The sequence below is a fragment of the Rhamphochromis sp. 'chilingali' genome (genome assembly GCF_963969265.1).
Source record: "Rhamphochromis sp. 'chilingali' genome assembly, chromosome: 5".
Classification (NCBI taxonomy): domain Eukaryota; kingdom Metazoa; phylum Chordata; class Actinopteri; order Cichliformes; family Cichlidae; genus Rhamphochromis; species Rhamphochromis sp. 'chilingali'.
This window is the reverse complement of record NC_137932.1, coordinates 36,574,510-36,594,697: the sequence shown is the minus strand read 5'-3', so window position 1 is coordinate 36,594,697 and position 20,188 is coordinate 36,574,510. Positions and strand designations below refer to the sequence as shown.

Below are 20,188 nucleotides of genomic sequence, written 5' to 3'. Positions count from 1 at the left end.
TTCCCACTTTTATGAAATGTAAAAAGCTTAGTTTTGTTATAGAAACTGTTGTCCAGACACGTTGCTATTATTGTTTCTACTGAAAATGTCAAGCGTCCTCATATCAGTGAGAGTAACAGAAAAACCTCTCTGTGTGATGCACTTCAATAGCATCGCAAACTAAAACCTCCAAAATGTTCTTATTCTTTAATCAACACTTCTCCAGTTCTACCTTCATAAAAGATGTGATATACTGGATTAGTTTCACTGACGTGCACCTATAATTTGTTCTGTGAAGTATGTGCACTGGCCTGTTCTGTTCTTCTTATTCTAAATGTGGGAATTCTTCTTTGTTTGGATACCTAACCTGCTTCAGTATATTGAGGATACTACAGAGCTCTACATGCTGAGCATGTTTGTCCAGTCTAATGTAACTGCTGGGAGAATGGGCCTTCTGGAGGCATGCAGCCGCGAGCTCTTCAACAAGCGACCCTCCTCCCAGCTTCCATTCATAAGCGAAAGCCAGGATCACGGGGCAATATTTCACCATCATATGATCACAGTTTGATTGCGTTAGTGTAATAACATCATGGCAGGAGATGCAATTTATATTTAATTTACACATTAAGTCTCTGGCAAGCAAATTGACGGGACACAGATCAGACCACAGAGACCCGTGTCTGAATTTCTGCCCCTGCCCTTCTACACAAGACGGGGCTACGGTGAAATTTTCCCTCTGAACGGTTCCTGATGCAAATCCAGAATGAGTGAACTTCTCACTTAAGACAGCCTGTGGAAAGAGAGAATCTGAGCATAACACAGAATGAGTGGCCCCGGAATCTGCAAGAAATTCCACTTCCTGACCACAAACTAACGAGGAGTGATTTATAAGGTGCACTATCTGAATGTACATATGTACCAGCCGGCAACGCAGAAACATTACAAGTTACAAGTAACGTGTTATTGTAATCTGATTACCTTTTTCAGGTAATGAGTAAAGTAAGGGATTACTATTAACCCCTTACTTCACTCATTACTTGAAAAAAGTAATTAGATGACTGTTACTTTCTCATAAGTACGCTGCGTTACTGCGTCACCAAACCATGATTTTGTAAAGCGTAAAAAAGTAACTACATTACTTTGAGTTTGATTCTGTAAAAAGGGACAGAAACATTAATAATGTGTACTTTATTGATCCCTGTGGGGAAATTACTTTCTGCATTTGATCCATTCACTCAGTGAAGCAGTGGGCAGCCACTAAGCAGGCGCAGGGGAGCAGCGTGTAGGGACGGTACCTTGCTCAGGGGTACCTCAGGGTAGCCGTTCAGTGGATTCAAACCCCCGACCTTCCGATCATGGGGCGACCACTCTACCTACTGAGCTATCCCTGCCCCCTTAGCGTCTGCTGTGAACTGTGCGTGGGAAGAAAATCTGAGCAAACACCGAGCACACTGCCACAGGAATGTGAAATTCACAGAGAAACCCCCAGATCCCCCCACTGACATGACTGCTACAGTACCGGGCAAACCTCCACCCGCCCCACTCCTGCTAAACAGGTGAAAATAGATTTAAGAGCAACAGGACTCAGTGCAGCTGAATCTTTGATTTTATTTAATCTTTGCTGTGTTTTACTTGCATCTATTTGAAAGAGTGAGTGTAAACACAAAAAATTATTTTATTTTATATTTTTGAAATATGCAGAAAACAGGTTTAAATGTTAAACAAATTTCTTCAAGTCAAAGACAGCTACATATAATTTTTGCTTAATGCAATGTGCATAAAATGTAAACATTAAAACTCGTAAAACAAATTTTAAAAAGAGACTTTTTTCATTTGATTAATTTTATATGATGGATTATGCAGAAAAAATAGAATTGGGTTGAAAGGTCTATTGTTTTATTACGTATTCAGGTTGTGTATCATATTTTTAACAAGTAACTGAGTACTAACGCAACTAATTACTTCTGAATATAAGTAATCAGTAAAGTAATGGGATTTCTTTCTTGGAGAAGTAATCAGTAATTAGTAACTAATTACTATCTTCTAGTAAGTTGACCAACACTGCTAATAAGTTCATTAAAAATAATATGTTGAAAAATGTTACAGGAACCTAAGCTATTTGAGTTAGTAGTGTGTGTGAATGGGTGGATGTCTGGCTGTGTAAAGCGCTTTGGGGTCCTTAGGGACTAGTAAAGCGCTATACAATACAGGCCATTTACCATTTTAGTAGGAGTGTTTTTAAAAAATAAGTTTACATTAATTTATTTTAGTTTGAGTGTTTGGGTTTACAGCTAGATTACACCTCTTAGGGTGAGTAATTGGGCCAAAGAGCTGCGCCCTGTCTCTGTCACTACCACTCACACTCCTGCTTAGTTCAGTGTCAATAAAAGTGATTTGATTTGATTTGCTGTAGGAACATTCGGACAGTGCTGTTTTTGATGTATTTCATGATGCAGTCTAACACTGAATAACTGTTCCCTGTGGGGGGTTTTTTCACTTGGAACTCAACTAATTTCATACAAATATTGTGGCCATCCAGTTTGATTAACCTTTATAAACTATAGCTTTTTGTATTTGAGCTCTAATTATCCTGCTCAGGCAGATCTGCGTTCTTTGTTTCGTAGCCTTTGTAAAGGAGCACCCTGCTCTCTGCTGCCTGCTACAATAAGCTCTCATTAATCTTCCTTATAGCCTTCATTAAACCTGCCACCACTGCACCCATGCTCTTCTCTCCAGGCTCCCACTGCCTCTTTCCTCAACCTTTATCTCTGCCCAGCTTCCTTCAGTAATCTCTCACCTTAAAGCCCGCATACTCCCCTCCTCCTCTCTTCTCTTAATCTCCCAGTTATATTTAATTCCACCCACTTGCTGTCTTTATACTTTTTGTTCAGTGACTCAAAAGCTTTAAATGTATGAGTGAATTCAATTCTTGCTTCTTTTTATTGCAGCGTGGTTCCATTTATGAGGCAGCAATTAAAGTTTTTGACACTTTGTTGTGAATTTAACATAAAAGCTGGTTTTATGATATGATTAGGTTTCTATTGGATCTGGATGTTATGATATTTGACCCTAAAGTGTCTGCTACTCAGTGGCATGTCTAGAAAATTTTTGTTGGGGGGGCCAGGTAGGGGCACAGATTTGGAGAAGGGTGGCAGATTTAATTGGCAGATAATGTTTAAAAAAAGATTCTACCAACCCTTAACCATAATTCAATAATCCTATAAACCTAATAACCAAATGCACTTTTAACTCTTATTAGAATGAGATTTTAACCACTACGGTGCAAAGTTTTTAGATACTGCGTTGATAAAGTACAAGAGATACAATCAGTGCTTTGTCAGTGTTTACTCAGCATTCAAGGACATCAATATTTGCATAGTATTTTTACTGACATATAGTGCACATATGTTTTGGGCAAAAACATTTTTGAAAATTAAAATACGAACATTTGTAACAAACAATTGACAAATTAGCCAATGCCAATGCAAAACTTTATCTGCCTGTTAAAAAAAGAAGATAATCTTCTCACAAACTGGTGTTTGATTTTGAAACAGGAAAAAAGTGGGGAAACAAATGAAAAGACTAACATTTGAATAAAACCTGAAAGCAAGTAAATACTTTCTATGCTGCCTTATGGTAAACTTTGGTAATATTGATAAAGAACAACACTGGCTGATGATAAAATACAGTCAGCTGGCATGGTGACACTGCCAGTATTAACCTGCAGGACTGGACTGGGACAAAAAAATTGGGCATTTTTACTACAGACCGACCCACCAGGTAGTAAAGCCATAAAGCCTTTGACTGAAAACAAACCCTGTTGTGACAGTGATGTACAGTCTTGTTGGTATATGTATGATTTCTATACATTTTACGTCAGATAAAAACTTTGGTTGTAAGATTTAGATAATTATTTAATAAAAACTAGGTATTTTAAATGAGAATAAGAAAGAAAAGTATTTCTTTGTGCCCACCTTTCCCTGTTAATGCCCTACCTGGCCCCCTGGCAAAACTTTGCTAGACCCGCCCCTGCACAGTTACCAGCTGTCAGCTACATAAAAAAGGATCCTGGGGTTATTTGTCTCTCGGAAACAGTTCATAACTTCCCTTCAACTCATTCATGTCACCTAAAAGGTAAACCTGTTTCTCCATCACCTGTTCAGCTCTGATGGTTCAGTAAGGACATCTCCTGGTTTCATCTTCATGTTTCCCTCTCACCACATATCTAAACAGACATCATGACCAGCAGCTTTACAGCTGTGGCTCCAGCAAACATCAGCTGATACTAGAAATTAATATTAAATACATTCTAACAACAGCTGATCAAGCTTAAACGTGCTGCTGTTGTTTAGCGCGACATCCGCTGGTTTCCTCTTTCTGGCGCAAAGTGGGCGATAAACAAGAGAGAAAAGCCGATCAGCTGATCATTGATCAGTTTCATGATTGAAGTAGCAACAGGAGAGGGAGGGGGAGAGAATGAGAGAAGAAGAGGCAGCTGTGCAGCATAAAGACAGAATAAATCCAGCTTTGTGTCTTTTTTCCATTCTAGCTAAAGTCCGGGACAAACTGCGTCTCTTCTCAGCTCAATACGAAACGCGTAATATTTTCTCTGAATGAGGGACCATTCCATTTTTTTAAGGAGCCGTTGGCAACTCTACTAACTAACCTTATGAATAAAATAAAGTTCACTATCAGTAACATCATAGCACCCACCCAGCTGTATAAAAACTCCGTCAAACTGGCTAGAACGCAGTATGAGTTATTGCAACTGACAGTAAAAAGTCAGCAACATGAAAATAAACTCCACCTAAACTTGGTTTATATCTGACCCAGATAGACTGCAGGTCATAACTTCTTACCTGAAGTTCAGTTCACCTGACACTCGGACTGGCGGCTGCTTCGGGTCTCTCCTCCTGCCTCCCCTTCCCTCATCCACCTGTTGCCTCTGTGGAAGCCCCGTCATAGCCACCACCAAACAACGGAGTTATTTCTACACATCGACCTGCATCTGGCCAATCCACCACCTCTCATTGTTCATGCCATTACAAAAAAAATAAAAAATAAGTCACTGGGGATATGCCCGGTATGCCCAATGGCCAGTCCAGCTATGTTAACCTGCAACCAAATCTGCAGCTCCATACAGCAATGTTACGACTTAGATTATATCTTATAACTCATAACTCTTATGTTAGCTGCCCTCAGTAGCATACTGTCTGAAATATTCCACAGCTGCAATAATTCTTTAAGTGTTATTTTTTTCCTTGGTATTCTAATTTCGCCGAAGTTTACTAAACTCAACAAACTTAATATTAATTACCGGGACATTTATTCTGTCCTCATTTTCTTTCACCGAAAAATTGTTTCCAGCGGTGCCATCTTTCGCGCTTGGCTCTCCTACCTTTGCTAACGTGATGCGCATAGCGCAGAAGCGATGCTGCATTCACTTACACTCGGATATCTGAGCGTCACCGTGAAAACATAATCGGACATTTGATATTTGATTGAATTTTATTGTTTGGCCTTTGGGGTGGCACCTGGGGTGGCCAGTCTGGTTTGGGGGGTGGCCTGTGCCCCCCCAGGCCACCCCGCTGGACACGCCATTGCTGCTACTGATGCGTCCAGCTTCCAGCTTGGTGACCTTTCTTGCAGAGAGACAATTGATAGGAGAGAACTCCACACAGAAAAATGGTAAATGGCCTGTATTTATATAGCGCTTTACTAGTCTCTAAGAACCCCAAAGCGCTTTACATATCCAGTCATCCACCCATTCACACACACATTCACACACTGGTGATGGCAAGCTACATTGTAGCCACAGCCACCCTGGGGCGCACTGACAGAGGCGAGGCTGCCGGACACTGGCGCCACCGGGCCCTCTGACCACCACCAGTAGGCAAGGGGTGAAGTGTCTTGCCCATGGACACAACGACTGAAAAGCCCCGGCCAGATAGTGAATTCAAACCCAAGACCTTCTTGCTCTGAGGCAACAGTTTTTCACTCCACTATTAAGCTCATGTTATGTCATTCATGCAGTTTTAATCTACTGTTACTGCTATTGAAACACTTTCTCAAATGATGCAATCAACCCGCTCTAGAAACGAGCAGATTGTTTCTATAAATTCTCTTATCTAAACAATCTACATACGTCCTTTCAAAGTCTTGCTGAACTCGGAGTGCGGAGTAGAGAGACATTGGACCCAAATGCAGACGCTTTGGACGGACTTAAACCAAAAGTGAGCCTTTATTAGCAGCGGAACAGGACACAAATGCAACATGAAAAGAGACAACGAATAAACTACAAAGCCTAAACTGGGAAGAAACTAAAACATAGGCTCATAGCAAAATAACCGGCATGAAATGGGGAAAGTAGAACCCTCAGGGGAGATACACAGTCCATCCAGCAGCAAACCTTAAATACACAGAGGGGTAACGAGAGGATGGGAAACAGGTGGGAACACAGCTGGAGCTAATCTAACAAAATGAGACAGAAAACATGAGACATTCACAAAGATGCAGACTTGAGGCTGAGACATGGAGACACGACTGACTAGGGAGACACAGGAAATGCAGAACATAGAGACAAGGGTGTCTCGACATGAAACAAGGAACACCGACTATACGCAGGCTAGATAAAAGTTGAGGAAGAACTAAGATCACTATGAACCTAAGAAATAAAGATAACCAAAACCATGAATAACAATAATCAAAGAATATTATATTATATAAATCAAAAAACACAAACACTGGGTCACCAGATCCAGGACTGTGGCATACAGTTATTCCTCCCAATATAATCATGATGTTTTGTCCTCATCCCTTATGAAATGCCTTTATTTTTTTCCTCAAAATACTACAAATCAGTAATTACTAATGACATTGCAGCCACTGTGCAGCAGGTTAGAGTTGAATGAATTGAAGGTTGTGGAGATAAAAAGGTGCTTGTTTGAGACAAAAAAAACAAACAAAAAACAAGTGAGAACAGTCATGATATGTATGTGTGTGGCAGGCCAGCAAGTTCTAGGTCTGGTAGAGAACCAGAGTGACTGGTATCTGGGGAACCTGTGGAAGAACCATCGACCCTGGCCAGCACTGGGCAGAGGCTTTAACACTGGTGAGTACCTTATAACCTGCTTTTAGCATGTTAGCTGTGTAAAGCAAAGTCTAGATGACTGAATTTAAGAAAGGAAACAAAATGAGAAAATGTGAATGAGAAACAACACTTCTGGCACTGCGTCTAGCTGGTCTTAAGGAAGAGCTGGCCTTCCTTAAGACCAGCTAGACGCCAATCACTCTGTTTCTTAAGCTACCATCTTTGTTTGTACCTTTTTTGTGTGTGTGTGTGTGTGTGTGTGTGTGTGTGTGTGTGTGTGTGTGTGTGTGTGTGTGTGTGTGTGTGTGTGTGTTTGAGCGTGTGTGTGTCCACTTTACAGGGGTTATTTTGCTCCTCCTGGATCGTCTGCGAAAGCTCAGATGGGAGCAGATGTGGAGACTGACTGCAGAAAGGGAACTAATGAGCATGCTGTCCACTTCCTTGGCAGACCAGGTAAGACACAAACACACACACACACACTGTCATAGCTCACATCACAATTGTGTCATTTAAATTGTGAAAACAGCTGTATTTGAAAGTAGTATTTTCGGACTTACATAATTAAATAAACCTGTTGTGCTTTCATATACTGACAGCACAGCATTATGGTGCTGCACCAATATAAAAATGTCCTTTAAATTTGACAACTCTGCATTCAGTGACAGTTAAAATCTGAATAGGAATATCTCACTCTGGTACTGGATGAAATCACCAGGAAAAGGAGGTTGGGACTGGTGGGTAAACCTGCCATTATAATAAAAGTCATTAAAAAAATATTTTCAGTTGTGTATAATTAGTATGAGTATGTTGCATCAAATGTTGCAGTCAATAAAGGTTATAGACTGTACAAAAAATGACATGTTGGATATTGATGATTGAACTGTTCAAATGTTTCTTTAATTTGTTGACAACAAAATGATGTGACAGCAGTTACTGGAAAACAAAATCAACTCTGGCCCCTTTGGGGTCAGAGGTTGGGTTTCCCCCCCTTTGGAAAATGGTTCTGAAGGTCAGTGATCCACTATTGGTTTTTCCCCCCCAAAAAACCCCCAAAAATTCACTGGCCACAGCAAAGAGTAGGGACCTGGGAGAGAAAAGTACCAGCATTTTTCTTTTTTTTTAATTGGCTGACATCACAGTTGAAACACTGGAACATGAACACGTAATGGTAAAGGTTCCCTGCAAAAGTCTAAATCAGGCGTTAGTCTTAAGCTGGGCTCACACTGTGCAATTTTTTCAGTCGCGCTATTCAGCTCCTGCTCAAACTGTATGATTGAGTCGCAGGGGTTAGAAGTTCATAGGTCACGATGCAGCGTCTCACACTATACGGCCTGATCTGATGCGACCTGAGTGCTCACACTGTGCGTCCATAACATGAAGCTTATAACACAAAATGTGCCTCTCGCTCCCCCTCTCTGTCTTTCACTCACACAGACACACACACACCACCATCAACTTTGCTAAATTGCTAATGAAAAACATTGATCAGGCAGCTGTGACTGAGCAGCAATGTATAGATCCAACTATTTTCATGGTTGTTGTGGTCGTGATAATTTTGTGAGGCCACATTGAAAAGACCCAGATGAACTTGCCAAAGTTCTACAAGTTGTGCCTCCATCATACGCTGCACTGCCGTGTTGCTCCGTCTTTTCACTTTCATTTCTGTGTTTGCGCGTGCGCAGTGTGAGAGGCTGCAGTGACAGCCTCACGACAGGATTTCAAACATGTTTGATTTTCTTACGACCAAACGATTGATGATTGGGAGCTGGTCGTGAGGTGTTAATCGTTTCTTGTTACCCCACATATACTACACCAGGGGTGTCAAACTCAAATACACAGTGGGCCAAAATTCAAAATGAAACAAAGTCGCGGGCTAACGTTAATATTTATTGAAAAAAAAATCTTCCTCCAGATATAAGAATGAATCTTTTCTTATGGACTCAAATAAGTTTAGCTGAAAAACTGAATATGGAACAAGCAAAGCTTAATACTAAACAATATATATATTAGCTGTATAATACCAGTAGGCCAGCTCTAATAGTAATTTGGTATGGCTTCGCGGGCCAAATGTAATTAGGCTGCGGACCAAATTTGGCCCGCGGGCCAGAGTTTGACAACTATGTACTACACGATGCACAACACACGATTAAGGCGAAACTCGGGCCGATCCCCAAAATGGTCGCACGACTGAAAAATCGGCTCAAAATGGGCCAAAATTGCACAGTGTATGCCCAGCTTTACATTGTATCTCAAAAGATATAGTTTTAACCTTCATCCATTTTCTCACGCTTATCTGGGTCCAGTTTACAGAGGCAGCTGTCTATTTATAGACATCCTCCCTCAACTTGTCAGTGACCTGCTTCACTCTTCGCTCAGTAAATAGGACGTCAAAATAAACAGCGATTCCTCCCTTAGCTGCATGCAGCCCTTTGCCATCTGAGAACAATCGTGTCAGATTTAGAGGTGGCAATTCTCATTTCTTTTGCTTTAAAACTTGGTTGCAAATCACCCAGTGGGAGCTGGAGGTCACTGCCTATAAAGTCACTTGCCTCACCTAAAAATGTTGGTCAGTCATAAAATTTAGGAACAGAATTGATAACAAAGGGTCCGACTTACTGCTGGATCGAGAGCTTTCACTACAGTTGTACAGGGACCTAATGGCCCATACCAATGAGCTCCTGCCACACCTGAGTTTTTGCTTCAGCTACTGCCGGATCCATTCTCCTCTTGGATTGTCAGTGACTGTCAGCTGACTCAAGACACCTACAAGCTAAATAAAACTTATAAGACTCTTTCTCCTCTGAAACTTTAATGTTTGGATCTTTTGCAAAACTAAATATACTAAATAACTGGAGTCCTGCATTGTGCCTGTGCCAGGATGATAGAACTCTTCATGTATATGTTAGTGGTCTTCACAGTTTCCACAGTCCACTTGGGCATACCTATGTGCCAGTGGTCACAAAGACATGTTATCATACTCTGAGTTGTTCCACATCAACAGTCACAGGGCAAACACTGAGAGCTTTGTGAAGTTATCCTTTTTCCGTTTAGTTATTCAGAGCTTGTCTAGATGAGAGGTATGGTTATGAGAGTTAAATTAAACCTTCATTAAGTAAAATTCCCACAAGGTAGGCAGTTTGGAAAAGGAGCAGGCTCCTTTCAGCTTTCCATCTGCCTTCTGCTATATGACTTCCTTCCATGGACTGTCAGCCCACTTTATTGTAGTATTCATTACATGGTTAAATAGTTTTTATGTTTCCCATTAGGAAGCTAAAGCTGCCACTTAGGCTTTTGCTTTGTGAGTTTTCAAAAATCTCAAAGTTAAAGAAAAGTCTGTCAGATGTAACCAGACTTCATTTCCTCAAAGCAATTTCAAGTTTTTCGCTTTATGAGAGTGAGTGTACGAATAAATGGACTGTATAAGGATGAACATCTGGATACATACAGCACACTTAACAGGATGGTGGCTGAGTCAGAACTATGAAACTGGGCCCAGACCAGTAAGATTCCAGAATATCTTTTTCACTTGCTTTTTATTAAACATAAAACCATGAGGCAGGTAGTAATCCCTCCCAGCTCTCCGGTTGCTGATGATGATAAATGATTCATGTATGTAAAAAATCGAAATCGATCAATTAAACACAGAAAAATACTCACAAAGCAGATTCCAACTTAGTTCTTTAAGTTAGCATTTGTACCACATTTAAAACATTCAGGAAGACACATCTCTTTCAGCAGATTAAAGAATGGACAACCTAAATATGTGGGGGTTTTTGTGTGGGGATATCATATCTTATATGATTTTGTGTCTGCAGGATATCTTTAACGCAGTGATCAAACAAAACCCGTTCCTGGTTCATCAGCTGCCTTGCTTCTGGAACGTCCAGCTGTCTGACCACACCCGTTCCGAAAAGTGCTACAAAGATGTGTCCGACCTAAAGGTGAGATCTTGATAAGCCCGTTATACATTTATCGAGACACATATGAACCTGCTCGGAGGTGTTCCCCACTTTCTATCCTTTATTTTACTTTCTATTTTTCAAATAACTAGACATTTCAAACCCTGCATAAGAGTACTATTAAAAAATGAGATCAAAACAAACTCTAATGTTAGTTGTTAGTGCCATTAACCATGCTCTTTAGATTCACTGCTCCTCTAAACTCCAAAATAACACCAGCATGCAGCTATAGATTATGTGCACTTTAGCATATGCTACTTCCGGTGGGGAAACGCCTGTAAGGCGCTTCGTTTCCGGTGTGATATTCGCACCTTGTTTACGGTCGGGTTTTCCAAAAACAGGTCAACCAAATGGATGAATCAAGCGGCGATTTACATTTCTCAAGATGTCTTGAGCATTTAACGAATATATCTGTAGATGATGTTCATCGACTTGTCGATATTTTCCCCCTCGCCTCAGGGCAAAATAGAAAAAGGATTCAAATTTTATATTTCTTAGTATTTGTATATAGTGTTCTCTCGTTTATTGCGGGTGTCTAAAAATAACCAGCAATAGGTGAAATCTGCAAAGTAGCCAACTTTATTTTTTTACAATTATTTTATATGTTTTAAGGCTGTAAAACCCCTCACTACACGCTTTGTACAGTTTTTTTCAGACAGGCATCGACATTTTCCCACTTTTCTCTGTCATTTAAACACTTTAAGAGTTCAAACCTTCGTAAAAAAAAAAAAAAGTCCAGTATTATAGAATGAAACCAAAGATCAAAACCTGTTTTCAGTCTCAAACATTTAGTTGAAAAGTAAACATACAGTATATTTGTTTTCCTATAAATAATAATGACGGATTTTAGAACTAATGAATTTAAATGTAAGCTTAATTGCTTCATTTAAGCTTAATGCACCTTATAACCCGGTGCGCCGTATGGTCCCAGAAGTCCAATGTTTTTTGTGCCATGGTTATCTTCCTCTGCCTCTCGGGTGCTACCACAGGTGCCTATGACGGTGCAAAACGTTTCGTCGGCATTGTTTTTGTTGAGGAGAAAACTTACAAACTTACAAACATACAGTACAGCACTTCAGAGTCACACTGCTAGCGATTGATGTAGCGATTCTGTACTGTACAGGAGAGACGGCACGGAGATCGACAACGGTCTGCAGTCGATCAGGACGCAGAACACACTGCGCTTTAAAAAAAAAAAAAAAGAAAATCATGCAAAATTGCACTAAAAACATCCGCGAAACAGCGAGGCTGCGAAAGGTGAACCGCGTTATAGTGAGGGACCACTGTAATTGTGAAGCTAAGTCACAACATACCCTTCGTAAATACTAATATATAGAGACCCTTACCAGCAATCATTCATGTATTTTTTATATCCTGTGGCTTTTTTTCACGGTTTGTTGACATGCTGTGTAGGAGAGCACTTGACCAGCTGATATCGACATAACGGGGAAACATCTGGCTTTGACTATTCTTCACCTGTAGTTTCAATACTGGACATTTTCCTGTTTAAATCATAAGAACTGTCACTATACAGAGATGTGCTTCTGAATGTGGACGATGTGTCTTCTGATGTGATGTAAACAACCAATCGATCTACACGCTTCAAACGTCAAAATTGATCATTTTATTTTTAATGACACGGCAATGGTGAGTGTTCCCACCTTTTGCTCTTTGTAACTTAATGTAATCTTTCCGTTTTCGTATTTCGGACATGATTTTGGAGTCCACCTTCGCAGTAGCGATTGACCGCAAAATAAAGCTACCAGAAATGTACAAGCCTACATCCGGTCTTAAAACAGGAACTTAGCATTTTCTCGTGCACAGGGTCTGTTACTGTTCTTACCACACTGGTCTGTGTAGGTTTTTAGTCATCCAAGTAAAAGTAATAGAAAATAACTGGACGTGTTTAACTTTCCACACTAGCACAGTGCTTTTGAGACCGTTAAACAAAGACATTAAGAAACTCTGCTGAATGAGTTTTAGGAAAAGCTCTTGATCTTACCAATCAAAAGTGAAGCCACGCCTCATACATGTTTTGGCAGTTTTGTGGATTCTTTCATGTGGTTTCTTCTATAATGTATCTTCTTGCATTGGATAATGCTACATGTGCTCCTCGCACGGTTGGCAGTTCATTCTATGGCCACAAAGTGTTCTTGGCCAAAACACTGAGTTGCTGAATATGACAAACGAGCATCTTGAATGGCATTGCTGAAACGTATTTATATCAATCTGCAAAAAAGTGCAGTTAGTGAAATGGCACCTTTGTCTAAAGCACTGAGTGAAGTAATTTCACATCTTAGCAAACAGTATAATGAGGCTTTTCTTCACTGCTCTCTCATTATTTTTGCCAGGTATTGAGCCAAATAACGGACAAGTGTTAACAACAAGTAGTAACTTTGTTCTGCACTCTTGGCAAAGCGCAGTGTAAATGTTTTGGTTTATTGCTCTGATTCTTTAGAACCTGATGATACCAGAAGCTTCTTCACCACTGTCCCATTTGTGGTTCTCCTCAACAGGTGATCCACTGGAACTCTCCAAAGAAGTTGCGAGTAAAGAACAAGCATGTGGAATTCTTCCGGAATCTCTATCTTACCTTTCTGGAGTACGATGGCAACCTTCTGCGACGAGAGCTGTTCGGCTGTCCCAGTGAGGCTGACCACAACAGTGAGAATGTATGTGGGACTTCTGTGCTTCTGTTTCTGTTGTCAGTGTAGTGAAGTTATTTGAGATGGTGCTTAACCACTGTGGGATTCAAACTGCCATCATCCATTTAGTTAGAAACAAGTTACATTTGTAGCGAACAAAGAGTAAATTTCTTATCAATTGAAAAATAAGTCAGGAATTCTCTTAACTCTTGACTTGGTATTGACAACATACATGAGAGTTTCTACATCTCCTGATGTAACTGCTATGCCTAGTACATTAAATTAATACCTGACATGGTAGGTTCAGGGTATGCTGGCTAGTCAGACATTAGCATTAGCATTGTGGATGCACATGGACATTTTGCATCACCTACACTCATGATGCCTTTACTGCTTCTGAGGTGTGCGCCAGGTTTTATGAATTCCTATCATTAGCTCTTTAACAGGAGAAAACATCTAGCACAGGGGTGTCGAACTCCAGGCCTCGAGGGCCGGTGTCCCGCAGGTTTTAGATATCACCCTGTTTCAACACACCTGAATCAAATTATTAGTTCATTAACAGGCTTCTGGAGAACTTCAAGACATGTTGAGGTGATAATTTAGCCATTTAAATCAGCTGTGTTGGATCAAGGACACATCTAAAACATGCAGGACACCGGCCCTCGAGGCCTGGAGTTCGACACCTGTGATCTAGCAGAAGCAGGCTCAGGGAGGGAAAGTCATCTTTTGAGGGTGAGGGAGGGAAGGAAGGAAAGAAAGAAACCTATATCCATATGTATTGTACTTCCTAAAGTTTTTATTGACATGACTCATATTACTTTTATGCTTTACGTGTTCCCAGTCAAGTTGGCTACTGACAGTATTCAAATGTTTTGTTTGGGGGGGGGGGGGGTGGTCTGAATAACTTCAGACCTGCTTTGTATAATTAACATACAAACACTGAACAAAAAATCTAAAACTAAGTGATCTGATCTTTACATTTTAAGAGAGCAGGATTGTCATGAACCAGGAATTGGACTCAAACACAAACTCACTTAAGAAAAACGTGAATTCAAAATACAGTTTTATTGCCGGGAACAGAGGGAGCGATACAAAACTAAACCGGGAAAATCTAAGAATATGAACTCATGGGGAAACACAGGGAGAGACACGCAGCCATGAGGGACGACGCGACAGAGGACTGAGGGAGATGCTGACCTAAATACACAGAGGGATAACAAGGAAGTGAGAAGACACAAGGAACAGCTGACATGAATAACCATAACGAGACAGGGGCGACTGGACTGAACAGAATAAACATGAAAACGCAGGACCTTCACAATAAAACAGGAAACATGATGTGGGAGTAGAGGAGAGGCAGATCACAGCGAGGGAGAGCACAGACACGACACGCTGGGGAAACATGGAAAACCTAACACAATAAAACATGAAGGGAACCACGGCACAAGAACTCACACCACAATATAAACACAGACACAGAGGGAGACACAGAGGGCAGAGACACAAGGAGGGAATCCAATAAACTAAACTGAACAACCTAGGAACCATGGAATAAATAATGAACTAACAAAATACAAAAACACAAGAAAAACTAGGAACACTGGGACAAAATGACCCAGGACCATGACAATGATTCTGTGTTAAAAGACATTACCTGTGCTTGAAGCATATCTATGCAATTTTTATTTTAGCCAGAGTAGCTCAAGTAAGCACAGTGTTACATATTGGACATTGTAAACATAGCCTGGAGTAACAGAGGATAAACTTCAGTGTTCATTAATAAGTTTTTGTGCTTTTGGAGCCATTACTAATCTGTAGAATAGAATGAACAGAGGTGTGTCTTGCCATAACAGTCCCACAGCAGGCACCCTGCTGCCCTCTACTGTCAACAGTGATAAACATTTACTTAAACAAAACTCCAACCAGGTGAAACTTGTATCCCCGGCACACAAACAGTGTGAAATATACTATAGAATCTCAGCATAGATAGGGCTTGTTTAATGGTTGAATGAGGCATGTTGTATAAAGTGCTCAGTGCTAAGGCAGAGTAGGAGAGTATAGCATAAGCACCAGTCTATCTACCATGCCAGACACAAAAGCTGCTGTTCACATGTCGGTAATAATGTTCATGATCAAAGTCAGTGGCTCAGACTGACGCAAAAGTGCCACTGACCTTCACAGTCAGCAAACAGCAGACAACAGGTCTGTTCTTGTTAGAATCATAACGTGCAGAAACTTTTTAGCACATGTGAAGTTGCATTCGTTTAGGTTAAGGACAAAATGACTCGCAAGCAATAAAATAGCAAGAATAAATTAATTGTGCAAACCTATGATGATGCAATAGATAGATAGATAGATAGGAGTGGGCACTTCAGCAGTCAACAAGACTCTCTGATTTGGAAGTATTTTTTTTATTTTTGCAGGTTTATTTGCTTTATTTCATTTTTACAGGTTCTACAGTTTTTCTATGCTGACACCAGAGTTTAATATTATGTATGTCCTCGAAAAGCAATATGTAAAAATGGCCATGATCATCCAGTCAAACACACAGTTTTAGAGAGAGTGGGTTGACTGAGAGAGAAAGAATAAGAGGACTAAATGTGTCGTGCAGGTACAGGAGACATTTATCAAAAGTGGTCACCTTATTCCGTCCGACTTCCTCCGGAGAATAACGGACTGTATTCTCTGAAGGAAGTTTGTCACATCATTTCCCAGTGTCACACTTGAAGGAGCGATCAAAATTAGGATGAAGTCACTGTACAGTATCTTTGAGTTGCACACAGGAAATACTCGTTTCTGCTCGAGCTAATTGAGAACAACCTTCAGGATGCCTTATCTGAAAGAGTGTCACTGCCAGAAATTGAAAAGCTTCTGCTTGATTCAGCAGAAGTGATTATAAAGTGGAAAAGAATTAAGACCTTCACATGCAACACCATGGGACAGCAGAGGTTAAATGCTCTTGCCATGCTGTCAGTTGAAAACAAATTAATTTATGGATTGGTGGAGATCGTGAAACTTTTCTTTCCAAGGAATCCATTTGAGTTTAGAATGCTTTTATTTTCACTGGAACAGAGTTTAAACGAAATTTCAATTTCTTTTACAATTACAACTTTTACCATCACAATAGGATTGCTCCATTCACTGGTTGAGGGCTCAGTAACCCCCAAATCCAATATCAGAGCTACCTACTTCTCCAAAACTCCAATCCTGTACATTCTCTGCCATATTGGTGTACTCTCTTTCAGGCAGATGTCAGGCTCCACAAGGTTTCTCATCCCTGGTTTCTTCTTAAAAATAACTTGGCAGGAATAATGGCATGCAACTTCTCCTGCTGAGTTACAGAGAGATGGGAGAGGTCAAGAGAGACAGAGTTAAGCCCAACAGGCATAAATTCCTCATTGATATCATCCTCCTCAGCCACAGTTTGCACGAACAACTGCTGCTGGATTGGATTATTCTGGGTTTTCCATTCCTTTAGCTCAGGGGTGGGCAACTCCAGGCCTCAAGGGCCGGTGTCCTGCAGGTTTTAGATGTTTCCTTGATCCAACACAGCTGCTTTAAATGGCTAAATTACCTCCTCAGCATGTGTTGTAGTTCTCCAGAGGCCTGCTAATGAACTAATTATTTGATTCAGGTGTGTTGACCCAGGGTGATATCTAAAACCTGCAGGACACCGGCCCTCAAGGCCTGGAGTTGCCCACCCCTGCTTTAGCTGATTGATGTGAAATTTGTTTTGGATTTCTTCTCTCTGGCATCTGGATCTCATGAGTTGTTGAACTGCTTTCTTAGCACAGCACCTTGCCATTTAGCCAACAATTTGTTTTCAGCAGTAGGAAGTAATAAGAGTACCTGCTGTCCTTGGCTGAACGAGCTCTCCCTTGCGGCCCTGTTGTGACAGTACTCTGCATATGTCTCTTCACCAATTTGGTGTTTTGCTCCATTTTCTCCCTCATCTGAAGAATGTAGTCCAACACGCTCGTCACCTCTTTCCTCGGCCTCACCCAGGATTCCTACAGAACATCCAATGGTCCTCTCACCTGCCTGCCATACAGGAGCAGGTGAAAAAGGTGAAAAGCCGGTTCATGCTTGAGGCACTTCCCTATAAGCGAACAGCCAATCAGGAAGCCACATGTCCCAATCTTTAGCATCAGCTGAGATTAAATTCTTCAACATTGCTTTCAGAGTTCGATTGTATCTCTCCACCAAGCCATCTGTTTGGGGGTCTAAATACTGCTAATACCTTAAAGCTTATACATCTGCCTCAGGGTATGCAAAAGAAACTCAAAACCATCATCCGTCAAAATCTCAGATGGAGTATCCACCTGGGAAATAAAACCTGCAAGAGAGCATAAGCTGTCTGTTTAGCTGTAATTTCCCTAAGGGGAAATGCTTCTGGATATCTGGTACTGTAGGCACAAACCACTAATATATAGCGATTACTTGCCTGGGTTCACTCTAGCGGCCACACTATATACATTGCAATGCGACTGAATGGAACATCAATAACAGGTAAAGGCTTTAAAGGAATTTTTGGGACATTTTTATCACCAGTCAGCTGACAGATTGAGCAAGAAAAACTCCTCAACCTCTCTGTTCATACCTGGCTAATAGAACCTGCTGGCAATTCGGTCCCTTGTCTTCTTAGTTCCCAGATGCCCCACCCGTGGAATAATATGCCCCAATCTTAAAACTTGCTCCCGCTGCTGCTGTGGGAACACCAACCTTAGTCTGTCATCCCTGTTTGCTTTGTAGTACAACACTTGTCCTTTGACGAGTGTTGTACTACAAAGCTGGATGGCATTACCTTGGCCTCCAGTAACACTGAAAGGAAACTTTGTATCGTTTTTGATCAGGATATGTCCTTCAATGCACATACAAATATGTGGGACTGCTTTCCTTCATTTGTGCAAGATCTCTAAAATCATGTGACACTGACACACTAGTGTATTCATTTATTAATTTTAGACTGAATTATTGTAATTTGTTATTATAAGTTGTCTTAAAAACTCCCTTCAGTTAATCCAAAATGCTGCAGCAAGAGTACTGACGGTGAATAGACAGAGAGAGCATATTTTTCCTATACTGGCATCTCTTCATTGGCTCCCTGTCTTAAGTAATCAGGCCTCACAGTATCGTGTCACCCTCCCTGAGCCTGGTGATGCCAGGTTTTTCCTTCCCACTCTCATCATATGATTTTTGGGGTTTTCTCTTTATTATTGTAGGGTCTTTACCTTACAATTCAAAGCGCCTTGTTATTGTGACTTGGCACAGTATAAATAAAACTGAATTGAATTAACCAACACTGATAAGACTCCTCCTTCAGCTTGATTGCTCCTTTCACCTCTGTCCACCATATGGTTCAGGGATTACCACTCCCATAGATACCAACCACCTTGCAGCCACAGTCCCTTGCAAAATCTTGCCTCGTAGGGTGAGGATGGTTAAGAGTGAGGTGGTGGATGAGCCCAGAACTACACAGGAGGAGCTTGTTAATCATCTGAAGGCAGATGAATGCAGCTCACAGTCACCAAGACTGCCATTGGTAACACAAAATCCCTCCTGAGATGTGTCCAAACTACGAGAATTACCAGCAAAAAGGGTTTCCCCATCAAGTACTAGAAATGTTTTGTTTGGGGATCAAATACTTATTTCACTCAGTGACATGCATGTTTTGTCTAGTTTTTTTGTTGTTGTTGAGATTCTGTCTCTCTGGTCTGTAATCTGTCTTATTCTTCCTATCTTTCTCTATCTGCAGCTCCAGAAGACACTGTCAGAGCTGGATGAAGATGATCCGTGCTACGAGTTTCGTCGAGAGCGATTCACTGTCCATCGAACACACCTCTACTTCCTGCACTATGAGTATAAACCCAGCTCTGACAACACAGATGTCACTCTCGTCGCCCAGCTCTCTATGGACAGGTGCTGGTTTACACCCACACTTACAGAAGCTACACAGGTGTGTTTAGTTCAAAGTGGGCAGAACAATGAAGTGGAAGGCTTCCAGAGGTTTTAGAACATTGAAAATGTTAAGAAAAAACATATTAGAGCTGCTCCTGGTTAGAAAAAACCCACAATAAACAGCTGTGTTGGCAAATCTGTTGACTGATGAAGATCGAAGGAGCAAACCTCTTAGGTATGACATTGGGGGAGAAATATATTTACATATCTAGGCTAATGGTTTATATATATAGTCCTGCACTACCAAAGAATACTAGGATACTTAAAAAGCAGAAGCAAACATCCTTCCAGTAACAGCTCTTTTTCAGTTTGCAGCTTTTGTCATACTGTCAAATACCCAAACCTACCTGAAATGTTTAAAGGTTAGCCATTCGGCCTGTACTCTGCAGTTTTATGTTTTTAAAACCATAGACCAGGGAAAAGTATTTAACAGTCAGTAAAAATGACTACCCCCAGAACTTCTGAGCTTCTAGGTTAATAATTTTAGAGTCTAAAAGTGTCCTTGATTAACATCAGAAAGTGAGATCAGTTCATCTCTTATTCGGCAATAATCTGGA

At 40.8% G+C, this 20,188-nt stretch overlaps 1 protein-coding gene across 2 annotated transcripts in view; it reads left to right on the top strand.

Annotated features, from left to right (window-relative positions):
- The window catches only part of large1 (LARGE xylosyl- and glucuronyltransferase 1), a 71,301-nt gene that overhangs the window by 39,646 nt on the left and 11,467 nt on the right, over positions 1-20,188 (top strand). For both annotated transcript variants that reach the window (XM_080882137.1, XM_080882136.1), the window contains exons 7-11: positions 6,986-7,090; positions 7,410-7,522; positions 10,885-11,010; positions 13,545-13,700; positions 19,429-19,592. In XM_080882137.1, the coding sequence (XP_080738263.1) occupies positions 6,986-7,090; positions 7,410-7,522; positions 10,885-11,010; positions 13,545-13,700; positions 19,429-19,592 (664 nt within the window). The remainder of the gene's footprint in view (positions 1-6,985; positions 7,091-7,409; positions 7,523-10,884; positions 11,011-13,544; positions 13,701-19,428; positions 19,593-20,188) is intronic.